This window comes from Vitis vinifera, chromosome 18 (assembly GCF_030704535.1).
Source record: "Vitis vinifera cultivar Pinot Noir 40024 chromosome 18, ASM3070453v1".
NCBI classification, from domain to species: domain Eukaryota; kingdom Viridiplantae; phylum Streptophyta; class Magnoliopsida; order Vitales; family Vitaceae; genus Vitis; species Vitis vinifera.
In genome coordinates this window covers 33544344-33571515 of record NC_081822.1, presented here as the reverse complement: position 1 = coordinate 33571515, position 27172 = coordinate 33544344, and the positions used below count along the sequence as shown (strand labels likewise).

General features: G+C 32.4%; 2 protein-coding genes and 1 long non-coding RNA gene across 16 annotated transcripts; all 3 read left to right on the top strand.

The window, feature by feature from the left end:
* Positions 1-16: 16 nt before the first annotated feature.
* LOC100265505 (disease resistance protein RPV1) lies at positions 17-7392 on the top strand. Of its 6 annotated transcripts, none has more exons than XM_059734912.1 (6): positions 17-868; positions 1144-2225; positions 2380-2712; positions 2803-3591; positions 3758-4462; positions 7181-7392. In XM_059734912.1, the coding sequence occupies exons 3-5, from the start codon at positions 2431-2433 to the stop codon at positions 4448-4450; spliced, it is 1764 nt and encodes a 587-aa protein (XP_059590895.1). In that variant the 5' UTR covers positions 17-868; positions 1144-2225; positions 2380-2430; the 3' UTR covers positions 4451-4462; positions 7181-7392. The 6 variants fall into 5 exon arrangements, with proteins under 6 accessions (XP_059590896.1, XP_059590895.1, XP_059590899.1 ...); XM_059734913.1 differs by having other exon boundaries at positions 3758-4455; XM_059734914.1 differs by lacking the exon at positions 1144-2225.
* Positions 7393-9957: 2565 nt separating this feature from the next.
* LOC104877316 (disease resistance protein RPV1) lies at positions 9958-20139 on the top strand. Of its 9 annotated transcripts, XR_009465059.1 has the most exons (6): positions 9960-10775; positions 14996-15277; positions 15377-15416; positions 15719-15808; positions 16670-16795; positions 19486-20139. XR_009465059.1 is itself a non-coding variant. In XM_059734884.1 (2 exons), the coding sequence occupies exons 1-2, from the start codon at positions 10006-10008 to the stop codon at positions 12633-12635; spliced, it is 828 nt and encodes a 275-aa protein (XP_059590867.1). In that variant the 5' UTR covers positions 9958-10005; the 3' UTR covers positions 12636-12691. The 9 variants fall into 9 exon arrangements, 2 of the variants coding, with proteins under 2 accessions (XP_059590867.1, XP_059590866.1); XR_009465063.1 differs by adding an exon at positions 12694-14205 and having other exon boundaries at positions 9959-10775; positions 15377-16795; XR_009465064.1 differs by adding an exon at positions 12694-14205 and having other exon boundaries at positions 9959-10775; positions 14964-15277; positions 15377-16795.
* Positions 20140-26186: 6047 nt separating this feature from the next.
* On the top strand, positions 26187-26812 carry LOC132253232 (uncharacterized). The gene is made up of 2 exons (XR_009465053.1): positions 26187-26275; positions 26462-26812. It is a non-coding gene; the product is annotated as an uncharacterized LOC132253232 (long non-coding RNA).
* Positions 26813-27172: the final 360 nt, after the last annotated feature.

Sequence of the window (27172 nt, the reverse complement as noted above, 5' to 3'; positions counted from 1 at the left end):
AGTTTCCTGCGTTCATTAAACGCTCTTTCCTCCTCACCCCTTCTTTTAGCAGAGGGAGGATTTTCTTGCTTGTATCATAAGCGACTTCTTTGCCTTGAATTATTTCAAGTTTTGTCGGGAGACTTGGCTTCAATTACATTAACTTGCCACAGTGTTTAGTTATTATCATTGATCATTCTCTTTTCCAGATTTCGCAGCTGTATTCTTCAATTATAGCTATTTTCAGATTTTTGATTCTCTTTGATAATACAAAGAGCTAACATTTTGTCTGAATGTCTTTGGTTTTGTTCATGAAGTTTTTGGATTATATAAACCAATTGTGAAACTCTCTTTCCTACAGGATAATTCAAACTTGAGAACTCATATCTCAAGCCTCATCTCTCTACTGCTCGGTAATGGCTTCTGCAGCTCCTTCTTCTCAAAGGCGCTATGATGTCTTCCTCAGCTTCAGAGGAGAAGACACCCGCAATAACTTCACTGCCCATCTCTATCACGCCTTGTGCCAGAAAGGAATCAACACTTTCATTGATGATGACAAGCTTGAGAGAGGCCAAGTCATATCTCCTGCCCTGGTTGCAGCTATCGAAAACTCCATGTCTTCGATAGTTGTTTTGTCGGAAAATTATGCATCCTCTAGATGGCGTTTGCAGGAATTGGTGAAGATAGTAGAGTGCATGAAAAGCGGAAGACAGAGGGTTCTCCCAATTTTCTACCATGTGGATCCCTCGGATGTGAGAAGACACAGGGGTATATTTGGGAAAGCATTGGCTAAACATGAAGAGAACTCAGAGAACATGGAGAGTGTGCAGACTTGGAAGGATGCTCTCACTCAAGTTGCAAATTTATCTGGTTGGGATTCAAGAAATAAGTAATTTTCTGAAGTCTTCTTCACTCTTATTTCTATTTTTGATTTTTAACATTGCCAATTTAAATGCTCTTGCTACTTATTACAACATAGTGAGTATAAGAATACTATATATGTTTAATGATTGAAGGACTGGACACATAGAAGAACTTTTTTAGTACACTTCTATAAGGGTAGATTTAAGACTATGTCTTCACATCTTCTCATATTTCCTTTATTTTTATTATCTTTTTATGGATAGCTTGACTTATTATGTGTTTGTGCTTTAAATATGGCAGGAATGAGCCTCTACTAATCAAGGAAATCGTTACAGATGTTTTGAATAAGTTGTTAAGTACATCCATTAGTGATACCGAAAATCTGGTTGGAATAGATGCTTGCATGCAAGAAATAGAAATGCAATTATGTTTGGAGTCTGGCGATTTTCTAATGGTAGGAATTTGGGGCATGGGCGGAATAGGGAAAACAACCCTTGCTAAAGCTATTTACAGAAAAATCTCTAGTCAATTTGAAGCATGCTGTTTTTTTGAAAATGTTGGGGAGGATTTGGCAAAGGAGGGTTTAATAAGATTACAACAAAAGTTTCCTTCTCAGTTATTGGAAGAACCAAATCTAAATATGAAGGTACTCACATCTATAAAGAGAAGACTCCACTTGAAAAAGGTTCTTATTGTTCTTGATAATGTAAATGATCCAATAATATTGAAATGCTTGGTTGGAAACCAAGATTGGTTTGGTCAAGGAAGTAGAATTATTATAACCACTAGGGATCAACGTTTGTTAATTTCACATGGAGTACTCAATTATTATGAGGCTCAAAGATTTAATTACGACGAAGCTTCGGAGTTCCTTGCACCCTATTCATTAAAACATAAAATTCCTTGTGATGATTTCATGGAGCTTTCAAAAGAAGTAATAGGTTATGCTCAAGGTGTCCCATTGGCTCTAGAAGTTTTAGGTTCCTTCTTATTTAGCATGACCAAAGAAGAATGGAGAAATCAATTAGACAAACTGAAAAGTACTCCTAATATGAAAATTCAAGAAGTACTTAAAGTAAGTTATGATGGGCTAGATGATAAGGAGAAGAATATATTTCTAGACATTGCATGTTTCTTTAAAGGAGAGGATAAAGATTATGTAATGGAAATACTAGATGGTTGCGGCTTCTTCTCACTTAGTGGAATACGAGCTCTCATTGATAAGTCCCTCATAACTATTTCTTCAAATGAGTTGATGATGCATGACTTAATACAAGAAATGGGTAGGGAAATTGTTCGTCAACAATCCCTTGAAGAGCCTGGTAAACGTAGCAGATTATGGTTCCATGAAGATATCTATGATGTATTGAAAAAAAAATACGGTAAGAGCAAAAAATATGAAATTTATTTTATGTAGGACAAATTAAGATTAGAAATCAAGAATTATTTTGCTTTCAATAGTTATGTGTTGATAAATTTTAGTAAGCTTTTATGCACTATGCATGCTTTTCACTTGCTCTATTTCTTGCCTTGTAGGCAAATGAAAAAATTGAAGGCATATTCCTCAACTTGTCTCATTTGGAAGAGATGCTTGACTTTACCACTCAAGCTTTTTTAAGGATGAATAAACTTAGATTACTCAAAGTCTATAAATCTAATGATATTTCACGAAACTTCAAAGATACCTTCAACAAGGAGAATTGTAAAGTGAACTTTTCCAAAGACTTCAGATTTTGTTACCGTGGTTTGAGGTGCCTATATTTGTATGGATACTCTTTCAAATCATTGCCCAATGACTTCAATCCAAAGAATCTTGTTGAGCTTAGCATGCCTTCTAGTCACATTAAACAACTTTGGAAAGGGGTCAAGGTAAGATTATGATTTGCTCATGTTATTTTCTTTAGAGAGTATGTAATGCTTATGAAAGCCAATTTTAAAGTCAACTTTCTTTCATCGCAGGTTCTTGAAAAGTTAAAATTCATGGATCTCAGTTACTCCAGGTACTTGATAGAAACTCCAAATTTATCAGGAGTCACCAACCTCAAACGGTTAGTTTTGGAAGATTGTGTGTCTTTATGTAAGGTACACTCATCACTTGGAGATTTGAAGAATCTCAATTTCTTGAATTTGAAAAACTGCAAAACACTTAAGAGTCTTCCAAGTAGCACAAGTAATTTGAAATCACTTGAAATATGTATTCTTTCGGGTTGCTCAAAATTTGAAGAATTTCCTGAGAACTTTGGCAACTTAGAAATGTTGAGGGAATTTTATGCGGATGAAATTGCTATTGGAGTACTTCCCTCCTCTTTTTCTTTCTTAAGAAACCTTAAAATATTATCGTTTAAGGGATATAAAGGACCACCATCTACCTTATGGTTGTTGCCAAGAAGTTCAAATTCCATTGGTTCCATATTGCAACCTTTGTCAGGTTTATGCTCTTTAATAAACCTAGACCTAAGTGACTGCAATTTATCGGATGAAACAAACCTTGGCAGTCTTGGCTTGTTATCATCGTTGAAAGAGTTATATTTATGTGGGAACGACTTTGTTACTTTGCCTTCAACCATCAGTCGACTTTCTAACCTAGAATGGCTGGAGTTGGAAAATTGTAAAAGACTGCAAGTACTTTCAGAACTTCCATCAAGTGTATATCATGTGGATGCAAAAAATTGCACATCATTGAAAGACATCTCATTTCAAGTACTTAAGCCACTATTTCCACCTATCATGAAAATGGACCCTGTCATGGTGAGTTCTCTCTATATCCCATATGACATTGCTTTAATTATTTTTATTATTTTTAAAAAAGAGGTCTTGCAATGAAGTTCATATCATATATTTTTAGTAATAAATGTTGAGTGAAGGAAAACAACAATATCTATCTTTCAACATCCTAATCATTTTCATTCTACAGGGTGTACTCTTCCCGGCATTAAAAGTATTTATTCCTGGGAGTAGAATACCAGATTGGATAAGTTATCAGAGCTCAGGGAGTGAAGTAAAAGCAAAGCTACCTCCAAATTGGTTTAATTCCAACCTCCTGGGTTTTGCTATGAGTTTTGTCATTTTTCCCCAAGTCTCTGAGGCCTTTTTTTCTGCGGATGTCTTATTTGACGATTGTTCCTCCTTTAAGATCATTACTTGTAGCCTTTACTATGATAGAAAGTTGGAGTCGGATCACGTGTGCCTGTTTTATTTACCATTTCACCAGTTGATGAGCAATTACCCTCAAGGGAGTCACATCAAGGTATCATTTGCAGCATTCTCCATGGATGCTGGTATTGCCATTAAGAGGTGTGGGGTTGGTCTAGTGTACAGTAATGAAGATTTGAGTCACAACAATCCCTCAATGAGTCAATTCAACTCCATCTTCTCTCCTCCTCTTTCTCCTAATAAGTCAACTGTTGTCCTTGAAGAAATCCATGAGGGGGAACCCAATGGAAATGGTTGCTCTAATGTTGATGGCTTAGAAGAAGAGAATTCTGAATACCAAACTGCTGATGAGGAGGAACCCAGTACTGCAACTGCCTGCTCAGAGGATCACTCTGAATCAGAGATGCGGCCACAAAAACGCTTCAAAGGCAGGCATGATAAGGACATCCCTTGATGATGGTCGGTGGTGTGTTTCTCTTCTGCTTTTCCTTCTTATTATGATGTTTAGTTGTTTGGCTTGTGTAGATGTCTTAAGATGAGTTACAACTGTTTACACCAGGAATTAAAATATCCCCCAACAATGTTTGAAATTAGACTCCTCTCTTACATGAACAAGTGATATTTGCTTACACATGGTGGAACACCCCAAAATTTAATTTAGGGGCAAAATAGTAATTTATAAAATAATTAAGTAATTAATTAAATTCATTAAGAATGAAAGAGTCTTTTTACAATTAAAAGCCTTAGGTATAAATTGGACTTTTCCTCTTATCTTCTTCATTCAGAAAACCCTATCACCCAGAAATAGAGAATTGGAGATCGTAAGGCTCAAGGGTTAGAGATTCAAAGTTGAAGTTTAGGTTTTTTCCAGGTAAGATTCTAATCCTAAATTAATATATTATATTCGTTAGTTAGTTTTGAACACGTCAGTTATTCTTTAAAAAAAAAAATAATTTCGATTAGGGTTAGTTAATTTTTTAAATTTGTTTTAATATCAAAATATTGGAAATTTAGGGTTATTGGTGGTTTTATTGTTAGAAATTGGGAAATCTTAACTTTTTGAAAAAAAAAAAATGATTCTCTAGAAGATTTCGATTTAGGCTAGGGTTAACTTATTTAAAACTTTTAAGTCAAAATATTGAAATTAGGAATATAGATTGTTCTATTGTTGAAAATAGGGAAATTCAAAATTCTTAGATGAATAGATCTAAGTAATGAATTTTTTTTAAAAAAAAGAAAGAAAGAAAGAAAGAGAACGTGTGTGCACTGGAAGAAGTTTTTTTTAAAAAAAAGAAAAAAGAAAAAAAATAAGAATACGTGCTTGTGGAAGATGAAGAATGGTGAGAAAAAAAATAGTAATATTAATAATAAAGGAAGATGTGTACGAATTGTGTTTGGTGGTTATATATATATATATATATATATATATATATATATATATATATATATATATATATATATATATGTATATGTATATATATTATTATGTTAGCAATAATGGAAAATTGTTGGGGATACAATTTATGTTTAGTGGAAAAAAAAACTGAAAGTGAGAGAATAGAAGTTATGAATATTATTATACTAATGATGAGTGTGAGTTAATAAGTAGCATAAAATTTAATTAGTAGAATAAATTGTAGTTTAATTAAATTATGTTGTGTCCTAAGAAATAAATTGAAAATAAAATTTAAGTTTTATATGAATTAGAAATTTATTAATTTTTCTAAAAGAGGAATAGATTAAATTATCTTTCATAATTAAAAACATTAATTTGAATACCTAAAATTTTAGGATTGTCAAACCTATAATTTTAGATAAATAGTAATGATTATTTCTCTTATACTTTGTTAGGTGAAGAGTAGATTTTCCAAAATTATTTTTTCTCCCAAGTTTTTGAGGACTCCTTTTGAGGCAAGGGAAATTAATGCAGTTTTTTTTTTTTAACAAATTTTTATATACATCATTTGGAAACGTTTTGAGTTATTATTCGTTTTATGCATGAATCAATTATGTTTTTCATGAAAAGTATGTTAGAACCTTATATTTTGTTTACAACAAAGAAATGTGGAGATATTATGTTTTGCAAATTTGAAAAATTGAAATAGGTGTTTGACTCTGGTTTGTTTGGCCCTTGTCAAAGGGATATAATAGTTGACTTTTGACTTTTTGGCCCTTGTCAACGGGATATAATAGTTGACCTTTACATTTCTTGGTGGGGAATGTAATTGATTTGGACCCCAGCCTCTAAGGTTTTGGTTAGAGGTTACTAGTACTAGTAGTGTTAGGTTTCGCCCACATTAAATGAACAATTTGAAGCTAGCCACCTATTTGAAAAGTCCCACCTAATTGAGCACCATTTGATGTTTGATTATCAGAGTAAATAAATGATTTGAAAGTTTTGGCTGAATTTGATATGAAAATGTTTGAATCAGAAATGAAAGTGTACAATTAAAATTTTTGAATGTATTAGCAAAACTGACTCAAAGGTTTATGAAAATAATTAGTTATTATATCTCCTATTTTGCAAGTGAACTTGAAATATTTGATCCATGGACTGTATTAAGGTTCCTTATTGGGCTTTGAGCTTATTCCCCTTTGTTGATAATTTTTCAGGTACCCTTAGTTCGGGCGAGGAGTGATGGCTAGGTCGGAGAATGGTCATCATTAGGATTTTGCTTAGGATGTTATTTTTGGACATTGTTAGCTTATAAGTTTATGTTCATTTGGATTATTTGGTTTTTGGAAGCTATTTAGATATTGAACTTTTAAATTTTTTATGATAGTTTGAAGTTGAAATTTGGAGATTATGAAAATTTTTGTTAGCACTTTAATTGTTTGAGTTTGCAATCTATTTGGATAATGAATTTTGGTTGATGGATGCTTAGTTTTAAAGTTAAGTTTTGAAGATTTTAGAATTTTGTTTCGCTACTCTGAACAGGTATTTGATAATTGGTAACTTCTAGTTACAAGATAATTGTTTGGGTCAGGTTACACTTTAAGCTTTCGGGTTTGAGGTGTGAAATAACTGTTATGTCCTTGGAGTGGGTCTTGGGGTGTGTGACACATGGTTGCATATCACTAGAATCATTTGTATGTATGCATTCTCAATTACTAAATAGAGTCCTCATGTCAATGCCTCCATATTGATTTAATACTAACTTCTTTCATTTGTGTTGTTTTGCAGTGGGAGACCTGGTATTATATGTTGTGAATTGAAGTCAGAATTGAAGGAGCACAAGTAGAGGAGAGAAAAGCCTAATTAGATTTCATCCTCTCTCTACTCAATATTGATACAATTTTCTTTTCATTAAGAAATGTACATCAAACTAAAGGAGTCAAGAGACAGAAACCAAGTTTTCACTAATTTATTCTTCTCTGCAAAGAATTTTTCTTCAAGATCAATCTTTTAGATCATAGTATATTTTTTTTATTGTTTATTTTATCTGTGAAAAATCACAAAGTTTTAAGATTTTGGAATTAGAGTTATGATTGTTTTGCTTAAATTAAAAAAACCTTAACATATAACATCAGAGCATATGGTTTACAAACTTATGATTTTCCTAAATATTATTTTATGTTTCTCTCTTATGATATCAAATCCTTTAATGAAAGAATTAAATTTATTAATACTACAATTGTGTTGGCGTACCTTTACAAATTGGTTGCATGTTTTGTCTTTTGAATAATTGACAATTCAATAATTATTGTTGATGTGCTTTTTTTATATATTATTATTTATCATTTTTGAAGTTTGTTTCGTATCCTCCTTTTGGTTTCCTTGTGCATATTTGTCGATAAAATCCTTAAGAGAATTGATTGATATATAATGTGTTAATATATTACGTGAATGGGTCTTTTCTTTTGTCATAAAGCTTTCTTGTAAAGTTTTGTTTTATTTTACTGTAGTGTTATTTTTACTGTGATAGGTACACAGAGAGAGAGAGAGAGAGAGAGAGAGAGAGAATGAATAATTTGTTAGTTACCCAAGTGGTCAAATTAGAAAGTTTTCATAGATGTTAAATTAAATAAAATTCAATTCCTCCTGATTAGGGATGACAACGAGGCGGGTTCCAGACATATCAACTCCATCTCAACCTTGTCCCGTTTATTCAAAATAATTCTCATCCCCGTCCCATTTAAGAAATAAAACGGGGCGGGATGGGGTGGATAAATTCCCATACCCGGGGTTGCCTTGCCTTGTTTAAGTTTTTTTTAAATTTTATTTTTTATTTTTTAAATTTCTTATAAAATTTTTAATTACATTAAAATAAATATATTTTATAAATAATTAAATAATTATATTTTTATAACTTATTTTATTAAAAAATGTTTTTTTATTATCTATATATTAAAAATAATAAAATAAAAATTAAATTAAATTAATTAAAAAAATTAATTTAATTTAATTTTAAAAATTAATTTTATATATAATCGAGGTGGAACGGGACGGGGTAATACTTGAACCCACCCCAGGTTTTAAAAAAATTCTCAAACCCGTTTATTAAAATTGATGGGGCGGGGCGGGGCGGGGCGGGGCGGGGCGGGGCGGGGCGGGTACCCGAAAAAACCCGCCCCATTATCATCTTTACTGATGATTATGTGATCGTATCTATGAGATAATATAATAATACATATATATTTTGTTTTGTCATAAGTATATTGAAGTTCATTGATTAAAAATTATTTAAGGATCGCTCAAAGGTTGATTAGTGAATTTTATAGTAGTGAATAAGATTGTGGTTAATTAATATACCTTATTTGATATGTTTAGTATATCCAAAAATAGCGAACATGTCATGTTAGAATATATATAATTGTCAATCATAAAAAAGAAATTAAGCATCAATTATGTGCATTTATCGTTAATCTTAATGTTAATATATGAATCTGTATTATGTGGTTAAGTTTATAATTGGAAGCATTAATGTATAAGCATTCTAAAGACCAATTTAGTGATAATTTAATTCACTAGTGATGTTTACAATGTTATAATTACATTAATAGGTTTAATGGATTAGAAGAGTATTAATAGGTTATTCATATCAATTGACATACAATCCAATTTAACTCATTTATTAAACAAGTTGTACCATTTTATCTGTATAATAAATGAGATGTGTTAGTAGCAAACCACTTTGATATGATCATTGAATGGATTGCATCCATTTTACTTTTGCTATCCACCCAGGCTAATTCGTCTCAGTATTAATTATCATCAAATTGATTAAAAGAGAAAATGATCCCAAATTTGTAAATCTAACATTTCTCATTTTTTTAACTTAAAAAAATAATATATTTTTTACATAAATATTCTTCAACATTTTAATTATTTATATATAAATTTTAAAGAATTAATGGATTAAAGGAGATGAAAAGATGCCAAAATATAAAACTAACCTTTTTTGCTTTTGAACTTGAAAAGTAATTTTTTTTTTTACATAAACCCCTTTCAACATTTTGACTATTTACATGCAATTTTTAAAGAAAAAATGATTTTTATAAGAAAAAGGTTAAGGTATTTTTTTGTAAAAAATAAGTATTTTTTAGGTTGAAAAAATGGAGAGTTAAATTTGCAAATTGGGGGTATTTTCATCTATTATAATTAAAAAGTTATTTAATTAAAAGAGTAATTAAAAACCTGATTTTGGAAATTTAAACTTCAATAAGTTTTTTGATCATATTTTAACTAAAATGTTCTCTTTCTTTTTCTTTTTTTTTAAATAAATAATCATTTCTTTTAAAACCTATATATAAATATTTGAAATAATTAAAAATATTTAAGTAAAAAATGAATTATTTAAAAAAAAAATATGGAAGAGATTTAAATCACAAATGTGTGGGTTATTTTATCTTTTTAATAATAATAATAATAATAATCCATTATTATTGAAAAGCAATGTTAAACAAGATAAGGGAGAGAGGCAATTGAGTGGAGGCCTTTTTTTAGTTATAAATTTATGATTAGACCGACATACCGCCGTTTGCTTTGTGGTTGAAGTCAACGATGGAATGCCATCCTACTTCACTAATATCACGCGGTTTGCATCTTTCCTGGGACCCTTCAATGTGTTTTCGTCTTCACCTCCCTCACTGCAATTCCATCTGCATCTGCATCTGCATCATCGTCACTTGTCACTGTTATTCGCCATTCTCTTCCTCACATTTCTCACAGCTCTGTTCTTTAATTACAGCCTCCCAACTGTATTCGTTTCATTTGTTCATGAAGGGATAACTTTGAATTCACTACTCGTTTCTCAGACTTCATCTCTCCACTGCTTTGCAATGGCTATTTCTTCTTCTTCTTTTTGTTCTTCTTCTTCTTCTTTCGAACGGGGCTATGATGTGTTCCTGAGCTTTAGAGGAGAAGACACCCGCAATAACTTCACTGCCCATCTCTATAAGGAGTTACGCACCAAAGGCATCAACACTTTCATCGATGATGACAAGCTTGATAGAGGCCAAGTCATATCCCCTGCGCTTGTTGCGGCTATTGAAAACTCCATGTTTTCTATCATTGTTTTGTCAGAAAACTACGCATCTTCTCGATGGTGCTTGGAGGAGCTGGTGAAAATACTAGAGTGCAAAGAATCAAGGGGACAGAGGGTTCTCCCTATTTTCTACAACGTGGATCCCTCAGATGTGAGAAAACACATGGGAAAATTTGGAGAAGCATTGGCTAAACATGAAGAGAATTTCAAGGAGAATATGGGGAGGGTGCAGATTTGGAGGGATGCTCTCACTCAAGTTGCCAATTTATCCGGTTGGGATTCACGGAATAAGTAATTTTCTTAGGCTCAGTCCCCTTCTTATTTCCTCTGTTTTTTTTTTTTCTAATATTTGTTTTTACATTATTCTTATTATTAAAATTGCTCAAGGAAATATTATGACTGTTGATAGCATGTTAATATTCTCCATTTAAATTTAGATTTTCATAGCTAAATTGTTAAACAAGACCTTTTGTGTTAAGTTGTTTTTTCTTGAATTTGTTATAAAATTTTAAATTAGAATTCTAAGATTTAGATACTTAGAGCTAACATGGGACAAGCTCATTTTTTATTTATTTTTTAATGTAAAATTAATCAAAATGACCATGATAAGATAGCCATGAAAGCATTAATTACAACACCAAACATATAAATAATCACATGCTCGTGCTAGTTCATGTATGATTACCTTTTTATAATTTTATTTTCCATATATATAATATGGTGATTAGGACTAACATTAATCTGTTTTGCCTTCCAATATCATTCATTCAATAGTTGCAAGGTTTGGGAATGGGTCTGTGGTAATTAGTGAATCACATGTCTAGGATTATGCATTATCAAACTTGCTACTCTTTGTTCTTAATCATGGTAGGAATGAAGTTATGCTTATTGAGGAAATTGTCTCTGGCATTTTGAATGATATAATTCATATACCATCAAGTGATGCTGAGGACCTAGTGGGGATAGATTCTTCCATACGTGAAATGGAATCACCATTATGCATTGAGTCAACTGATTTTTGAATGATAGGAATTTGGGGCATGGGGGGCATAGGGAAGACAACCCTTGCAGGAGCTATTTATGATAGAATTTTCAATCAATTTGAAGGTTGCATCTTTTTTGAAAATGTTGGAGAAGATTTGAAAAGACAAGGTATTGATAGCTTGCAAGAAATTTCTTTCAAAAATATTAGGATGTAAAAATCTAAGTTTAACTAGACGCACTTCAACAAAGGCAAGATTCTACTCCAAAAAAGTCCTTGTCCTTGATGATGTAAATGATTCAATAGTATTAGAAAAGTTGCTTCCACAACGTGATTGATTTAGTCTTGGAAGTAGAATCATTATAACAACTAGGAACAAAGACTTGTTAAGCATGCATGGAGTAAAGGAAACATACAAGGTCAAGAAATTAGAGGGCAATAAAGCTATGAAGCTCTTCAGTCATTATGCATTTAAACGAGACCATCCCATAGAGGATTTTATGGAGCTATCTAAAGACGTACTAGTGTATACTCAAGGTCTTCCATTAGCTCTTAGTTTTAGGCTCTCTTTTGTTTGGTAGGAGCAAGGATGAATGGGAAGGTGAATTGGATAAACTGAAAAGAATTCCTAATATGGAGATTCAAAGAGTGCTTCAAATAAGTTATGATTATCTGATGACAATGAAAAAGATATATTCTTGGATATTGCTTGTTTCTTTTTGTGGGAGGACAATGATTATGTTACAAAAATTGTAGACAGTTGCAACTTTTTCCCAATTAGTGGAATAAAAGCCCTCATAAATAAGTCTCTCATAACCATTTCTGATAACAAGATAAAGATGCATGATTTGCTACAAGAAATGGGTAGAGAGGTTGTTCGCAAAAAGTCCCCTAAAATGCCTGGCAAATGAAGCAGGTTGTGGAATCATGAGGACATTTCTTATTTGTTGAAAAAAAATATGGTAAGAGCAAAACACATAAATTTTCATTTTTCACATACAAATATAAGATAAAAAAACTGTCACTTTTGTTAAAGTAGTACTTGTGGATCATATAATTTTTTTTATGCATTTTACATGCTTTTTAATTAATCTCTATACTTGGTTGTTAGGGAGCAGAAGAAGTTGAAGGCATATTTCTCAACTTGTCTCATTTGGAAGAGAAACTAGAATTTACAACTCAAACATTCATGGAAGTTAATTTTTAAATCACTTTTCTTTTTGGCAGGTTCTAGAAAAATTAAAATTCATGAATCTCAGTCACTCTAGATATCTACAAGAAACCCCTGATTTCTCTGGGGTCATCAACCTTGAACAGTTAGTTCTTGAAGGTTGTACATCTTTGTGTGAGGTTCATCCTTCTCTTGTAGTTCTGAACAAACTCAATTTCCTGAGTTTGAAGAACTGCATAATGCTGAAGAGTCTTCCAAGCAACATTTATAATCTAAAATCTCTCGAAACCTTTGATGTTTCTGGTTGCTCAGATTGTGTGAACTTAAAATGGCTAAAGGAGCTCTGTGCAGACAAAGGAACACCATCTGCCTCACACTTGATGCCAAGGAGTTCAAATTCCATTTGTTTCATGTTGTCTCCTTTCCCAGTTTTGTGTTCCTTAACAAAACTAAACCTAACAAACTGCTTTATATCAGATAGCGCACATCTTGGTAATCTTGGCTTCTTATCTTCGCTGAAATCCTTAAATTTGAGCGGAAACCACTTTGTTACTTTGCCTTCGAGCATCAACCAACTTTCTCAACTGAAATGGCTGGGGTTGGAAAATTGCAAAAGACTTAAAGCACTGCGGGAGCTTCCATCAAGCATAGAAGAGATCAATGCACATAATTGCACATCATTAACCACACTTAGCTCTGGCTTCAAACTGAAGGGGGGATCCCTTGTTGCCCCCACTTGAGCCTGCTTCCCCAGAGCTAGAAACCAGTAGTCCAGAGTTGTTAAAAGCTGCATTCAGCATTGTTATTCCTGGGAGAAGAATACCAGATTGGATCGGGGTAGTGAAATAGAATTAGAGCTACCTCCAAGTTGGTTTAATTCCAATGTCCTGGCTTTTGCTTTTTCTGTAGTCTATAGTTTCCCACTTCCGCTCAGTCACAGGAGTAGTGGTTGGGTTAGTGCAGACTGCAACTTCTATTCCCATCACAGTTCTTGGCACTATGCTGTCTATCCTCAGACTACTAAGGGGAGGATTGGTTGGAGTCAGATCATTTGTGGCTGCTTTGTGTACAATTTCCCTCTTCTATCAATTTTGATGAAGTGATTCGAATTAAGGCTTCATTTGACATTTTACTCCGAATAGGAGTTTGTGCAATTAAGAAGTGTGGGATTGTTCTAGTGTACAGGAATGAAGAGGTGAATGGCAACAATATAACAATGATCCAATACATCTCTCCTCCTAATTCAACTCTTCTCCTTGAAGAAATCCATGAGGGGGATTCCAGTGGAAGTGGGTGGTCTTATGATGGCTCAGAATCAGAGAATTCTGATTACTATAATTCTTGTGATGGGGAAACCAGTGAAAGTGGGTGGTGTAGTGATGACTCAGAATCAGAGATGCAGCCAGAGAAACGCTTGAAATGGAGCTCTAATCAGGACAATGAGGATTGAAGTGGTGAATGACAATAATCTAACACTAACCTAATTCAACTTTTATCTGTCCTCACAATTCAACTCTCCTCCTTGAAGTCCTAACACATTTGGAGGACCCACATATACAATGATAGAGGTAAAGGCCAAATCAATTCAATTATGGTATTACTTCTTGCCTCTCCGTTTTGGATCACACCATATCCTGGTATGTCACACTTGTTATGTCACGTTGTTTCTCAGCACGTACGAGTCTGTAGTATGAATAAAAGAATATGCCATTCCACTGCTTGATATAGGTTTTGCTTTTAATATTTACTTAAATTGTATAAGTGATTAATTAATATATATAAAGGAGCTAATTGATGATGTAGGTCTGCAGCCAATTAATCTCATGTTTGTGGTCTCTTCATTGGTGATTTAAGTTAGCATATTCTTGGAGAGTACATATCATCAATCCTAAAGGAGCCCAATGGGATTTACTTCTATTTGGGTAATTAGTTAAAGACTAGCTATTACTGGTTCATTTAAGAATGGGCTGGCTCAAAATGAATTTATGTAAAACAAATCAAGTAACAAAATGGATAGTTTGGAACAGTTTACTTAGTGTCTAAGACATGTTTATGATTAATTTGAGGGATACTTGAACTTTTGGTAAGTGTCAAATCTGAGCTTTATTAATTAAGTTTTTTTTCTTGGTTTAAATTGTTCAAATTTAATTTTTAGGTCTTGATAGATCTGGCCATTCCATTCTAGGTTTAGCATTTGATTAATGTTTGATTTTATTGAGCATTCCTGGAGCTTACATCATCTGTAAAAGGAATAGATGCATACAGGTTGCGCATAATCAGAAACATTTTCAAGTTCATCAATGAACACATCTCAGTTTGTATTCAGATTTGCTAACTGCTCAAACTGAATCGATGCAGCAAAATAGTGGATGCTACAGTAATACAATCAAGTCGATATGATGAAATCTTCATTCCCTGAAGCCAGTTACTTCATCATATTTGTTAACCTGCTGGTCACTTGTCGTTGGAGGATGAACCTGGCGACAGTTGTAATACATGTCTTTAACCTGAAGCCTCATTGAATATAGATGGCATACCTGACCAAGTAACCAAACAGAAGGAGCAAATTCATTCAAGAATGGCATTAGCGTCTCCATCCTTTATTCTGTTGGTATCCATTGTGAATCTCTCAACTTTGTGGTAAGTTACTCATTGGAAATATTAATTCATCATTCCATACACTTTTGATAAAACTCTGAAGGATTTGAACTCAAATAGAGTTTGCTTTTGGTGTGGCAGGCGGAGTAGCTGCCACAACTTCATATGGACTAAACCTATGGTATGTACATTGGCTAGGATTTTCAGTAGGAATAGGTACCATGACACAGTTGCTTGGCCTGACATAATTCAAACCAAGCTGTGTTTGAGCTTGAATTTGTGTTGGTTTTGGTTAAAGTTCTTAGCTTAGATGTTGTATGGCTTGATTTGCAAAAAATAGCCTGATATATAATTATATGTGCACAAACATCCTATGAATACTCATACATTTGTGCTGCACGTTGGATTCATTAATTTAGTATGAACTACATAGCTTCTAAAAAGGCTTTTAACCCTGTTCAACCATCCATGTCCTTTTTGAAGATCTCAACCAATCAGTCTGAGAAGATACCATATTCCAGAGAAGGCTTGATGACTTCTACCATGGATAACCCAGCATAAGTTGTTTCTCTGGTAATGACTCAGACGCTTGCAACCTTGAGATGTAGCCTAAGTTTACGATCTCTAACTGTTTCAATGCTGCATACTGGGTTTCTTCATTCTGGTCATGACTGAAGCCGTAACACATTCAAAGGACCCACTGATACCATGATAGACCTAAAGGGAATGCAAATCCATTCAAGAATGACACTATCTTCTTGGTTCCTGTTCATTTATACCATTTGGTTTCTGGGGATGTCATTATTTTTCTTACTTAATGATATGTTGTTTGTTTCTTATTGTAAGTGTTTAGCTAGGTTGACAATTTTGGACAAAATTCCTAAATGTCTCCTAACTCAATTTTTCCAATCCTTCTTCAAACTACTTGCCTAATGAAGATCAAGTTATTGAATTTGTTAAGAAACCAAAGTATGTAGTTAAGGTTGGAGTTGGATGGAATTGAATCAAGCATATTATTTAAATGTTGTTTTTCTTAAAATATTTTTGGAGTTAAGAAGGCTTGGGAAACTTTTTTTTTTTACTAAGTGTTCAAAATACCCTGTTCCAGGATTGATCCAACTTCAGGTCAGATCGATCCAAGTTGCACTTTCTTGATGAAATCTCATTTGTTGGATTAAGGGCTTCCTTCATTTAAAAACCTAAAATTGTTTCTTGTGCTGTAGAGAAAGACACAACAACAACCATCCCTTTTGGTTCTCTTCTCCTTTCCTAATTTAGGATGTTTGGTTGCCAAGAAAATCCAACTTTCCTATTGTTTTCCAAACTGTTTTCAATGAATTTTCTTGAGAAAAAGATGGGTTGATTCTTCATTCGTTAATCTCTCAATTTCGAAACTATTGGGTTTGGGTAAAAACCCATTTTCTACTTGTGTAGATTCAAGAAGAGGCCAAGATCAAGCTTGGTGTGGACTACAAGTGTGCTCCGAAAGATGAAGGTGAGAAGCTGAAATTGAAAGGTGTCAGTCAAGTGGCTCAGGAAGGATTGGTAGACTTGAGCTAGGTAAAACCTTGTATTCAGTTTTTGTTCTTCATAGTAGACATTTTTGATCGGTTGTAGGCCCATGGTTTTTTTATCTCTTCGGAGGTTTTCCACATTAAAATTTGGTGTCATTGTCTCTTTCTCTCATTCTACTCTTTGATTTATTTTCAGTTTTTAATATCATTGATTACTTAGGCATATATGTTGAATGGAAGAAAAACAAGTTGAAATAGGTGTGATTATCCTTTGGATATCTTGAATAATTTTTTTATTTATTTTGGTTGATGATATCTTATAGTAATTGGAAATAAGGTAAAAAGATAATTGTTTTTATGAATTAATCTTAGGGAGTGTTGAAGCATTTGCATGTGACTTGCATTTGAAATTTATTAGGGGAGTGTTGTTGTATTCATATTTGCATGTGATCTCTACTTTGTGTTTGAAAATATTTGTAAAGAAAAGTAAAATTAGTTAAAATCTTAAGGTTAGATACCTTGTGTTGGAAGACCTTGTAAATTGGTCAATAAGACCCATTCTCTCCCTCTAGGTGTACTCCATCTTTGATATTCACCTTTCACTTATCATCGAGTCTTCCCTAAAAATAAAATATCGTAGTGTTTGTTTTTTGGCTGAATAAAAAAAAAACAAAAATATTTTGTCTTTTCTATTTACCTAAAAGTAATCTGTTAATATCAACCTCCATAACGAAAGTGAATTTTTTATCAATGGATTCAATTTTGTTATGTTGGTTAATATCAACAGGTTATTATTAACTTAATAGAAAAAATTACATATTTTGACTATTCAACAAAAAAAAAAAAAAAAAAGCACCACCTAAGAATTGAAAGTTTTTGTAACACCATAGGTATTGATTTTGCTTAGAAACAGCCATTTCAGAAATTCTGTGTGATTAATCAATATTTATCATGTATGTTTGTGGTTGGTTAAAATCATGTATAAATTGCCTCTTGATTAATTCTTGGAGGATCTACATGAATTTCACCATAGTGGTGAGGTGGCTAAAATTCATAGGCTTCTTGGTATATCATAAAGTGATATACCATGCATAACATAAAGTGATCACAATAAGATAGACACCTGTTTGTTCATAATTTCTAGATTGCCATGCATAACATAAAGTGATCATCACTGAGGAGTTTAATGAACAAATGAAGTCAGTTTCAAACATTAGTAATTTCTTGTTCTTTTGGAACTAGATTTTAATTCTTGTTTGCAGTGGGCTTTTAAGAGCATTTTGGGTTGCATTGGTAGTATTAACGTAAAAGTTTTGGAGGTTTAGAAGAGGCTGAAGGTGTTTGGCAAATGGATTTCGATTTCTCCGTAGGTTGCTTTCTTGCTCAATTTTAAGTTGCTTAGTTTGCCAGAACCTTGACATTTGTCTCATTCTCTAGGTCTTCAGTTGCTATGCCCCTGCTTCTTATTGTTTTAACAGTATGGAAGTTTGTCATATTTGTTGTTTTGCAGTCAAAGATGTAATCCATACAAGCCCTAGTAACATATTTTGTGAATTGGAGTTCGATGATATTCATTCTCTTGGGTTTGATGATGATAGGCAAATTTCTTTACGAGAGCAATTGAAAGTGATAAATGGGAGGAAATGAGAAAGGATATTGTTTCTAAAATATGTTTATCTCATGCTTAATCATTTAATATGCATTAGTAGTTAGATATTGAAGATTATACATCAATTTACTTCACATAGATTTTTGGAAAAATTAATCGGCAAAATGACTTAGATGATGATTTTTTTTACTTAATTCTAAATAGAATTTAAAATTAAATAGTATTTAATAATATTAAATATTAAGTTGTTTACTTTTTTAATATTTTATGAAGTAAAAAAAAACCACTAGATTATTTTTAGCATTAAAAAAAAAACTTAAATATTTTAACTTTTTCCATTCAGTAAAAAAATTTAAGAATTATATAAGAAGTTAACAAAAAAGTTAAAAAAAAAAAAATCTAAAATCTAAAAGCAAGTTAACACGTTAGACTTTATTTGGATATACTTCCTATTTTGAAAGTGTAATTTTCATATAAAAAGTAAAGATTTTTATGCAAAAAGTGTATTCAAGTGTACACTTAGTTCATAATATTTTGAATTTGTGTTTTGCATTGAAAGAACTTTTATGTCTAGTTTGGATATAATCGAACTGCCTAAAGGGAGGTGAATAAGTAGTCCCCAAATTAATCCCTAAATTAAATGAATCTTTATCTTAATTTTGTTTAATCTTAAGTTTTATTTTTCATGAAATTGTTATCTTAATTTCATCTCAATAATTTTAGAACCAAACTAAAGTCATTCCAGTCTCCTTTCACTCTGACATTACATGGAAAGCATCATCTTGACTTGATTTGTAACGCACGTTCTTGCATCCTTTAACAAGCCTTTCACAGACTTCTAATTCAATAACTTCGACTTTGGCTTCAACTTCAACTTCAATAAGATAACTCGTGACATACAGCATCATCTTCACTTGCCAGTGTTTAGTTATTATTATCGCTCATTGTCTTGTTGAGATCTTACGGGTGTATTCTTCAATTATGGCCATTTTTTTGTTTTAAATTTGCGATTAAGAAAATTTAGGATATTATTCAATTGTGGTTGATATATCCTACTCTCTTTCGTTTTTTATTCATGGAGTTTTGGGAATTGTATTAATGAATGTGGAACTCTTTCTTTCCTACAGAATAATTTAGACTTGAGACTTGGTCTCTCTGCTGCTCAGTAATGGCTGCTGCTGCTGCTTCTTCTTCTCAAAGATGCTCTGATGTGTTCCTGAGCTTCAGAGGAGAAGACACCCGCAATAACTTCACTGCTTACCTCGACCAGGAGTTACGAACCCAACGAATTGACTGTTTCATTGATGAGGAGAAGATTGAGAGGGACAAAGCCATATCTCCTGCACTTGTTGCTGCTACTGAAAACTCCATGTTTTCAATCATTGTTTTGTCAGAAGATTATGCACATCTTCCAGGTGGTGCTTGGAGGAGCTGATGAAGATACTGGAGTGCAAACCCAATTTTCTACAATGTGGATCCCTCAGATGTCAGAAATCATAGAGGAAAATTGGAGAAGCACTGGCTAAACATGAAGAGAATTTCAAGGAGAATATGGAGAGGGTGCAGATTTGGAGAGATGCTCTCACTCAAGTTGCCAGTTTATCTGGTTGGGATTCAAGAAATAAGTAATTATGTAAAGCTTTTTACATTCTGAGTTTTTATTTCTGATTTTAAACATTGTCAATTTAAATACTCTTACTGATTTATCTATTTTTTTCTTATGACACAAATGGTATAACAATAGTGGTTATGTTTACTTCACGGGATATGGTATGAAATAGGATAAGAAATGGAATATCATATCTTATCGCATGTTTAGTAGGTGATAAGATAGAATAAATTATTTCATCGATCTTACATTATGTTTAATGAAACATAAGATAGATTTATTATTAGCCATTATTTTTATATCATTTCTATAGGATATATTAATCCCAAGTTAAGAAGTAGGATATGGATATCTCATGTATCACAAATTTTATCAATTTTTTATTTTTTTTTTCACTTACTTTGCAAAATAAAATTTTATTATTATAAAATTATAATTGTGTATAAGAATAAGAACTAAAAAAATATTTATGAAATAATATTAAGTTATATTTTTTTTATATATTGAATAACACAATATAAGAAAATTTTATTTATAAAGTTTAAATATTTTTAATCATGAATATTGTTAAATGTAGATTTTTCTTATTTTTTAAAATAGAAAATATTATAATAAAATATAATTTTTATTTTAAACATTAAATAATAATATATACTCTATTTTATTTTATTTTTATTTATTTTACAAATTAGATAGGAGCATAATATAATATATCTCATTGGAAATCATATATTATGATATGTATTTATTATCTAATGAGATATGATATTTTAGAATATATATTTCCTATTTGATTCTATCCCACCAACCAAATGTAGCCATTATGTTAAATGATTAAAGAATCAAGTCCACAAAATTGAAAACCTTTTTATTAAACTTTTGTAAACATTGACTTAAGACCAACTATATATCTTGACACATCTTCTCCTATTTCCTTTATTTTTGTTACATTTTCAATGGATAGATAGACTTATTATGCATTTATGCTTCAAATGTCATGAATGAGTCACTATTAATCGAGGAAATTATTAAAGATTTTTTTAATAAATCGTTAAGTACATCCATTGGCTATACCAAGAATCTGGTTGGAATAGATGTTGGCATATAAGAAATAGAAATGTGATTATGTTTGGAGTCAATGATGTTCGATTGGTAGGAATTTAAGCTACGGTTAGAATAGGGAAAACAATCATTGCTAGAGCTATTTACAGAAAAATCTCTAGCCAATTTGAAGCATGTTCTTTTTTTGAAAATGTTGGAGAGGATTTGGCAAAAGAGAGTTTAATCGGATTACAACAAAAATTTCTTTCTTAACTATTAGAGGAAGAAAATCTAAATATGAAATTGTGCCAGGACCTCATCTCATCTTGCATAGCCTCAATCTACTCTCTCTTTTGCTCACTTTTTGTAGCTTATTCAAAGCTCTCATGTTCTCTCCCATCAATGAACATCACATACTCTTATGGGGAGTATCTTGTGGAAGATTGACAATTCTTGGTAGACCGTCTAGGTGGGATTATAGGAATAGCTTGTGGTTCTTATGGCTAGTCAAGAATATCATCAAAATTTCTAACCTCTATAAGTTTTGAATCATCACTTGCACCATGTTGGTCATTTTGTGTCTCAACATCTAGTTGATCTACCATTGGTGTTGGGTGAATTATTTACAAGTCAATCAACTTGTCACCGCTATCAGATTCTACTTTCTCCATCTTATTAATGTCTACTATTGTTTGATCTTCCATAAATACAATTTCTCAACTTCTAATCAACTTCTTCTCAAGTAGATTATACAATCTGTACCCAAATTCATTTTGGCCATAACCCACAAACACACACTGGCATGTCTTCACATCAAGCTTAGACCTTTCATCTTTTGGAATGTGCACAAAGGCCTTACATCCAAAGACTCACAAATGATCATAGGAAACATCTTTGTTTGTCTTAACTCTATTTGGCAAATCAAACTACAAAGGAACGAAAGGTGAGAGATTCAATACATGAACCATTGTATTCAAAGCTTCACTCCAAAAAAATCTAGGAATTCTTGCTTGTGAAAGCAAACATCTCACTCTGTCAACCTATGTCTTGTTCATTCTTTCAACTAAACCATTCAACTTTGGTGTCTTTGGAGGAGTCTTTTGATGATAGATACCCTACTGCTTGTAGTACTCATCAAATGGCCCTGAATATTCTTTTCCATTAACAATTCAGATACATTTCAATTTTCTTTTAGTTTATCTCTCAACCAAAGCCTGAAATTGCTTGAACACATCCAATACTTGATCCTTATGCCTCAATGTGTATGCCTAAATCTTCCTTGAATGGTCATCAATAAAAGTCACAAAGTATAGTGAACTAAGTGTTTTTACCTTCATTGGACCATATAAATTAGAGTTAACCAAGCCAAGCAAATTATTCTTTCTTAAAAAAAGAAGGATGTGTCTTGAAAGCAACTCTACTTTGCTCCCACCCAAGCAATGAGCTTACTTTTGTAGACATATGCTTGTCATCCTAGACAAGTGGTTCTTTTGGGACAACACCATCATTCCTTTCTTACTCGTGTGACCGAGTCTCTTGTGCCATAACTCAACTGTATCCACATTTTCAATAACATGAATGATATCCTTAGAAAGTCCAACTCACATCATGTATAAATTAGGATTCCTTTTACACCTTGCTATGACCAAAGAGCCCTTAATAAGTTTCCATTGACCATTACCAAAACTACTTTAGTAGCCTTCCTCATCAAGCTTACCAGCAGAGATAATGTTCAACTGAATGTCCGAAACATACTTTACATATTTAAGTAGTTTCATACCATAATGGGTGCAAACATTACCTAGGTTAACAACTTTAGCCACACTATTGTTGCCTATCCTCACAACTACGAAGTCATCAAGTGTGTAGGATGTGCAAAAATCCCCATAAAATCTAGCATGAGTAGTAGTACCACTTATCAATTACCCAACTACTCTCATCATATGCTGAATTGATCATATCATCATCATACATTAGTAGAAAGTCTTCTATAGTAGTGGTAGCTTGATCTTCATTACTATTATCATTCCCTTTTTTTTTTTTTGTTCTTATTTTCTTTCTTCAACTTTCTACAATATCTCTTTATATGCCCCTTCTTATTGCAATGGTAACACTCATCATTAGCAAATCTATCATTGGACTTACTTCTACTGTTTTCCCTATTCTTTAGACCCTTGCTCTTGTTTCTCACTCTTGCCTTAGTAACTAGCACATTTGACCATGAGGAAAAATGTTATGATTTTCTTCTCATCTCTTCATTTAGAACACCGTTCTTAGCAATTTCCAATGTCATCTCACCATCTGGAGTTGAATTAGACAATGACATTCTAAATATCTTCCCAGAATCCAACAAAGTGCCCAAAAGCCATAAGCCCTATACCTTTTCATCAAATTTTAACCCCATCACAGCCAATTGATTTATCAAACCTTATAGTGTATTCAAGTGATCAGTCATAGGATAATTATCATGATATCTCAAAAGAATCAATTGTTTCATCAAATACATTTTGTTGTTTTCGGTCTTCCAAGCATAGAACTTTTCAAGTTTGATCCACAATGTTCATGGATGCTTCTCACAACTAACATAGTTTAGCATATTATCATCTATGTACTGTCAAATATACTCACACTTGCTTGTGAAGCCATACCCATTCCTCATCTTTGTCAGTGGGTTTTCTTCTAGCAAACATAGGGTGATGGTAACCCATCACATACAATAAATCTTCCATTGTATCTTTCCACAAACCATAATTTAAGCCATTTAGGCTCACCATTCTATTTGCAGTAACATCCATTCTTCAACACAACACAAGCAGCCTGGCTCTAATACCACTTTGTTGGGAGAAAAATCAACACAATATCATAGCAATGCTTATCAATAAGAATCAACCATACACATGCACCAGAATTTTTAACGTGGAAAACCTCCTTGATATGAGGAGTAAAATCCATTGGACTAGAATCCACTCAAAAGATTCACTATTAACAAAAGTGAGAGTACACAATTTGTCCAAACATTAATTAAGGACCATTAACAGTAGAAATCATCAAAAGCAAAAATTCTTGGCTTCATAAACATAAACACCACATGATAAATGAGTGAAAGAAAGAGGTTACAAATTTGGTACTTTATTTGAGTATACTAATTTGTCTAGAAAACTCCAATTGACGATCCAACCGTTAAAATTGAAGTACCACAAGTGTTGAACATTCCATTAAAATTTCACCTCAGTCAAACTAAGGATCAAAGAGATATTACTCTTTGATAAAGATTGTACAAAATAGAAATGTTCTCCTCTTATTTTCACCCCTTCTCTATTTAGATGATTATAACTTACAACTAACAATTCTAATCACCAATCCAATTGACCAGAATCAAGAGATATAAGAGACAAAGCTACTGACAAAATTTTAGCATGATCCAATGGTGCAAAACAAAGACCAAGTAGATTGATCAAGATTGCTCGAAAGTGATTCTATTTCAACTAACTCTAGTTAGGCGGCTATAGAATGAAGTAGACAACTCTGATCAATGACCTCACCATCTAAAATGAAGAGCTACAAATGATGAGCCAACTGATCAAGTTTCATATTAAACGGACCATGGATCAAGGAGATCTATTTCTTGGATGAAAACAAGTCCTTCATGCTCTTCAATTTCTTCTTTTTCTTTCTCTCTTACTCTTCTCTTTTTACTCTCAAAACCAGCAACTACTCTCTTTTCACTTAGTATATAGAGATTTGAATCTTTTTTGGGGGTTGTCATAAAACCTTACACCAAAAGATGTCATATCATATAGGTTTTATTGGGTTTTACATATTTGGACCATCCTCCACATGAGAGGGAAACCCAACCCAACACTAGGGCCATCATAGGAAACCTTATTTGCTTATAGGTAGAGATATTGAGTAGGTTAACAGGACTTTGTTAATTGGCTAAGATTCTACAAACATTAAGCACTCAATGTTAGTACCATATGGATAGAAAATTCTATGACAATCTATCTCCATAAAGGATATAAGGCCATCTATTGGCTAGAGGCTATCAAGTGTCAACACATATTGCAAACCATTAGGAAACAACCAACCCTTTATTAATGACATGGATAATGGGCCTTGACTTGAAGGAATGAGAAGCACTTGTGTTGTTGGGCTTATTTTTATTCACGGTGTCGGTAGCCAATTGCCCAGGATGTACTGAGCATTAGGCAAACCCATACCAACTTTCTACCATGAAATGTAGGTGATGTAGGTGCCAACTTTCCCTTGTAGTGTGTTTTTTGTGATAGTCACATAAATGAGACCCATATGAGTTTCAACCAAGGATGAAAATATCGTGATGTATCACTTATCGGATGGTGCCAACACAATGTATGAGATGGCACGATATATGAGATGGAAATCTTGACCATCCAAATTTTCGTATTTTTTTATTTAATTTTCACCGATAAATCAGTTACATTTCGATATTTCAGCATTATCCCCAAAAAATCGGTGCCATACCCTTTAATGTTAAAATCGTAAATTTGGTTCCTTCAATTTTCAGTATCTATTGGGGGGCTGATACTTTTGAGGTGCAGATGTCCAATCCTGTTAAGCCCAGCCCTGTTTCTCGATTCTTTTGAGATGCAGCCCAAACATCTGTGCCACACCCTTCAATGTTAAATTTTTTAGTATCTATGCGGGCCCGATACTTTTGAGATCCGCTGTCCAATCCTGTTAAGCCCAGCACTGTTTCAACTGTTAATAACTTCGGAGCAGGCCCTTAATAAATATACCTATATTTTCTTCCCATATTAAATATACTTAGACTATGTTTGATTCCCGAAAAGTACAAAGGAAAGAAAAAAAATGTTAAGGAAAATGATTTTCTCATGTTTGGTTGTCCTATGAAAAATGTCAAAAAAAATCAAATATAATTAAAACTAATTAAAAACTTATGTATTTTTAAATTATTTAATCTTTATATTGATGAGTTAAAATAAATAAAATGAGTTTGAAGTAACAAAAAAAATAATTTATCAACTTTTAATCTATTTTTTTATTTTCCTTCACTTTTTCTTTCCTTATACTTTTCCTTTGTATTTTCTTTCCCTTGCATTTTCCCTCAAATTTTCCGGGAACCAAACATAGCCTTAAAGTCATCTTCTATCCTTCAACGCGCTTTCCAGACTTTGACTTCAATAATATGATCTGCAGCATCATGATCTTCACATGCCACAGTGTTTAGTTATTACATTGCTCATTCTCTTGTTGAGATTTCACAGGTGTATTCTTCAATTACAGATATTTTTTCATTTCAAATTTCCAGTTAAGAAAATTTAGCATATTATTCACTTGTGGTTGATATATCCTACAAAGAGCTAACAATTTCGTCCCAGAATTTCTTTCGTTTTATCGATGGAGTTTTCGGAATTGTATTAATGAATTGTGGAACTCTTTATTTCCTACAGGATAATTTAGACTTGAGACGTGGTCTCTCTACTGCTGAGTAATGGCTGCTGCTGCTGCTTCTTTTTCTCAAAGGCGCTATGATGTGTTCCTGAGCTTCAGAGGAGAAGACACCCGCAATAACTTCACTGCTCACCTCGACAAGGAGTTACGAGCCCAAGGAATCGACAGTTTCATCATTGAAGAGAAGCTTGAGAGGGGCAAAGCCATATCTTCTACACTTGTTGCAGCTATTGAAAACTCCAAGTTTTCTATCATTGTTTTATTTCACTTTTATATAGAATATGTTAATCCTAAGTTAACATGTAGGATATACTTATCTCATATATCATAAATTTTATCAATTTTTTTTTAATTTTTTTATATTACTTATTTTGCAAAATAATTTTTTTATTATAAAATTATATTTGTGTTTAAAAATAAGAACTAAAAAAATATTTATAAAATAATATTAAGTTATATTATTTTTATATATTGAATAACATAATATAAAAAAAATTATTTATAAATTTTAAATATTTTAATCATGAATATTGCTATACGTAATATTAAATAGAAAATATTAGAATACAATATAATTTTTATTTTATTTTACAAACTAAATAGAAGCATAATATAACATATCTTATTGGATATACTATTTTAAAATATGACATCCATTGGATCTAATATCCAATGATATCGTATACTATTGGAAATAATATATTATGATA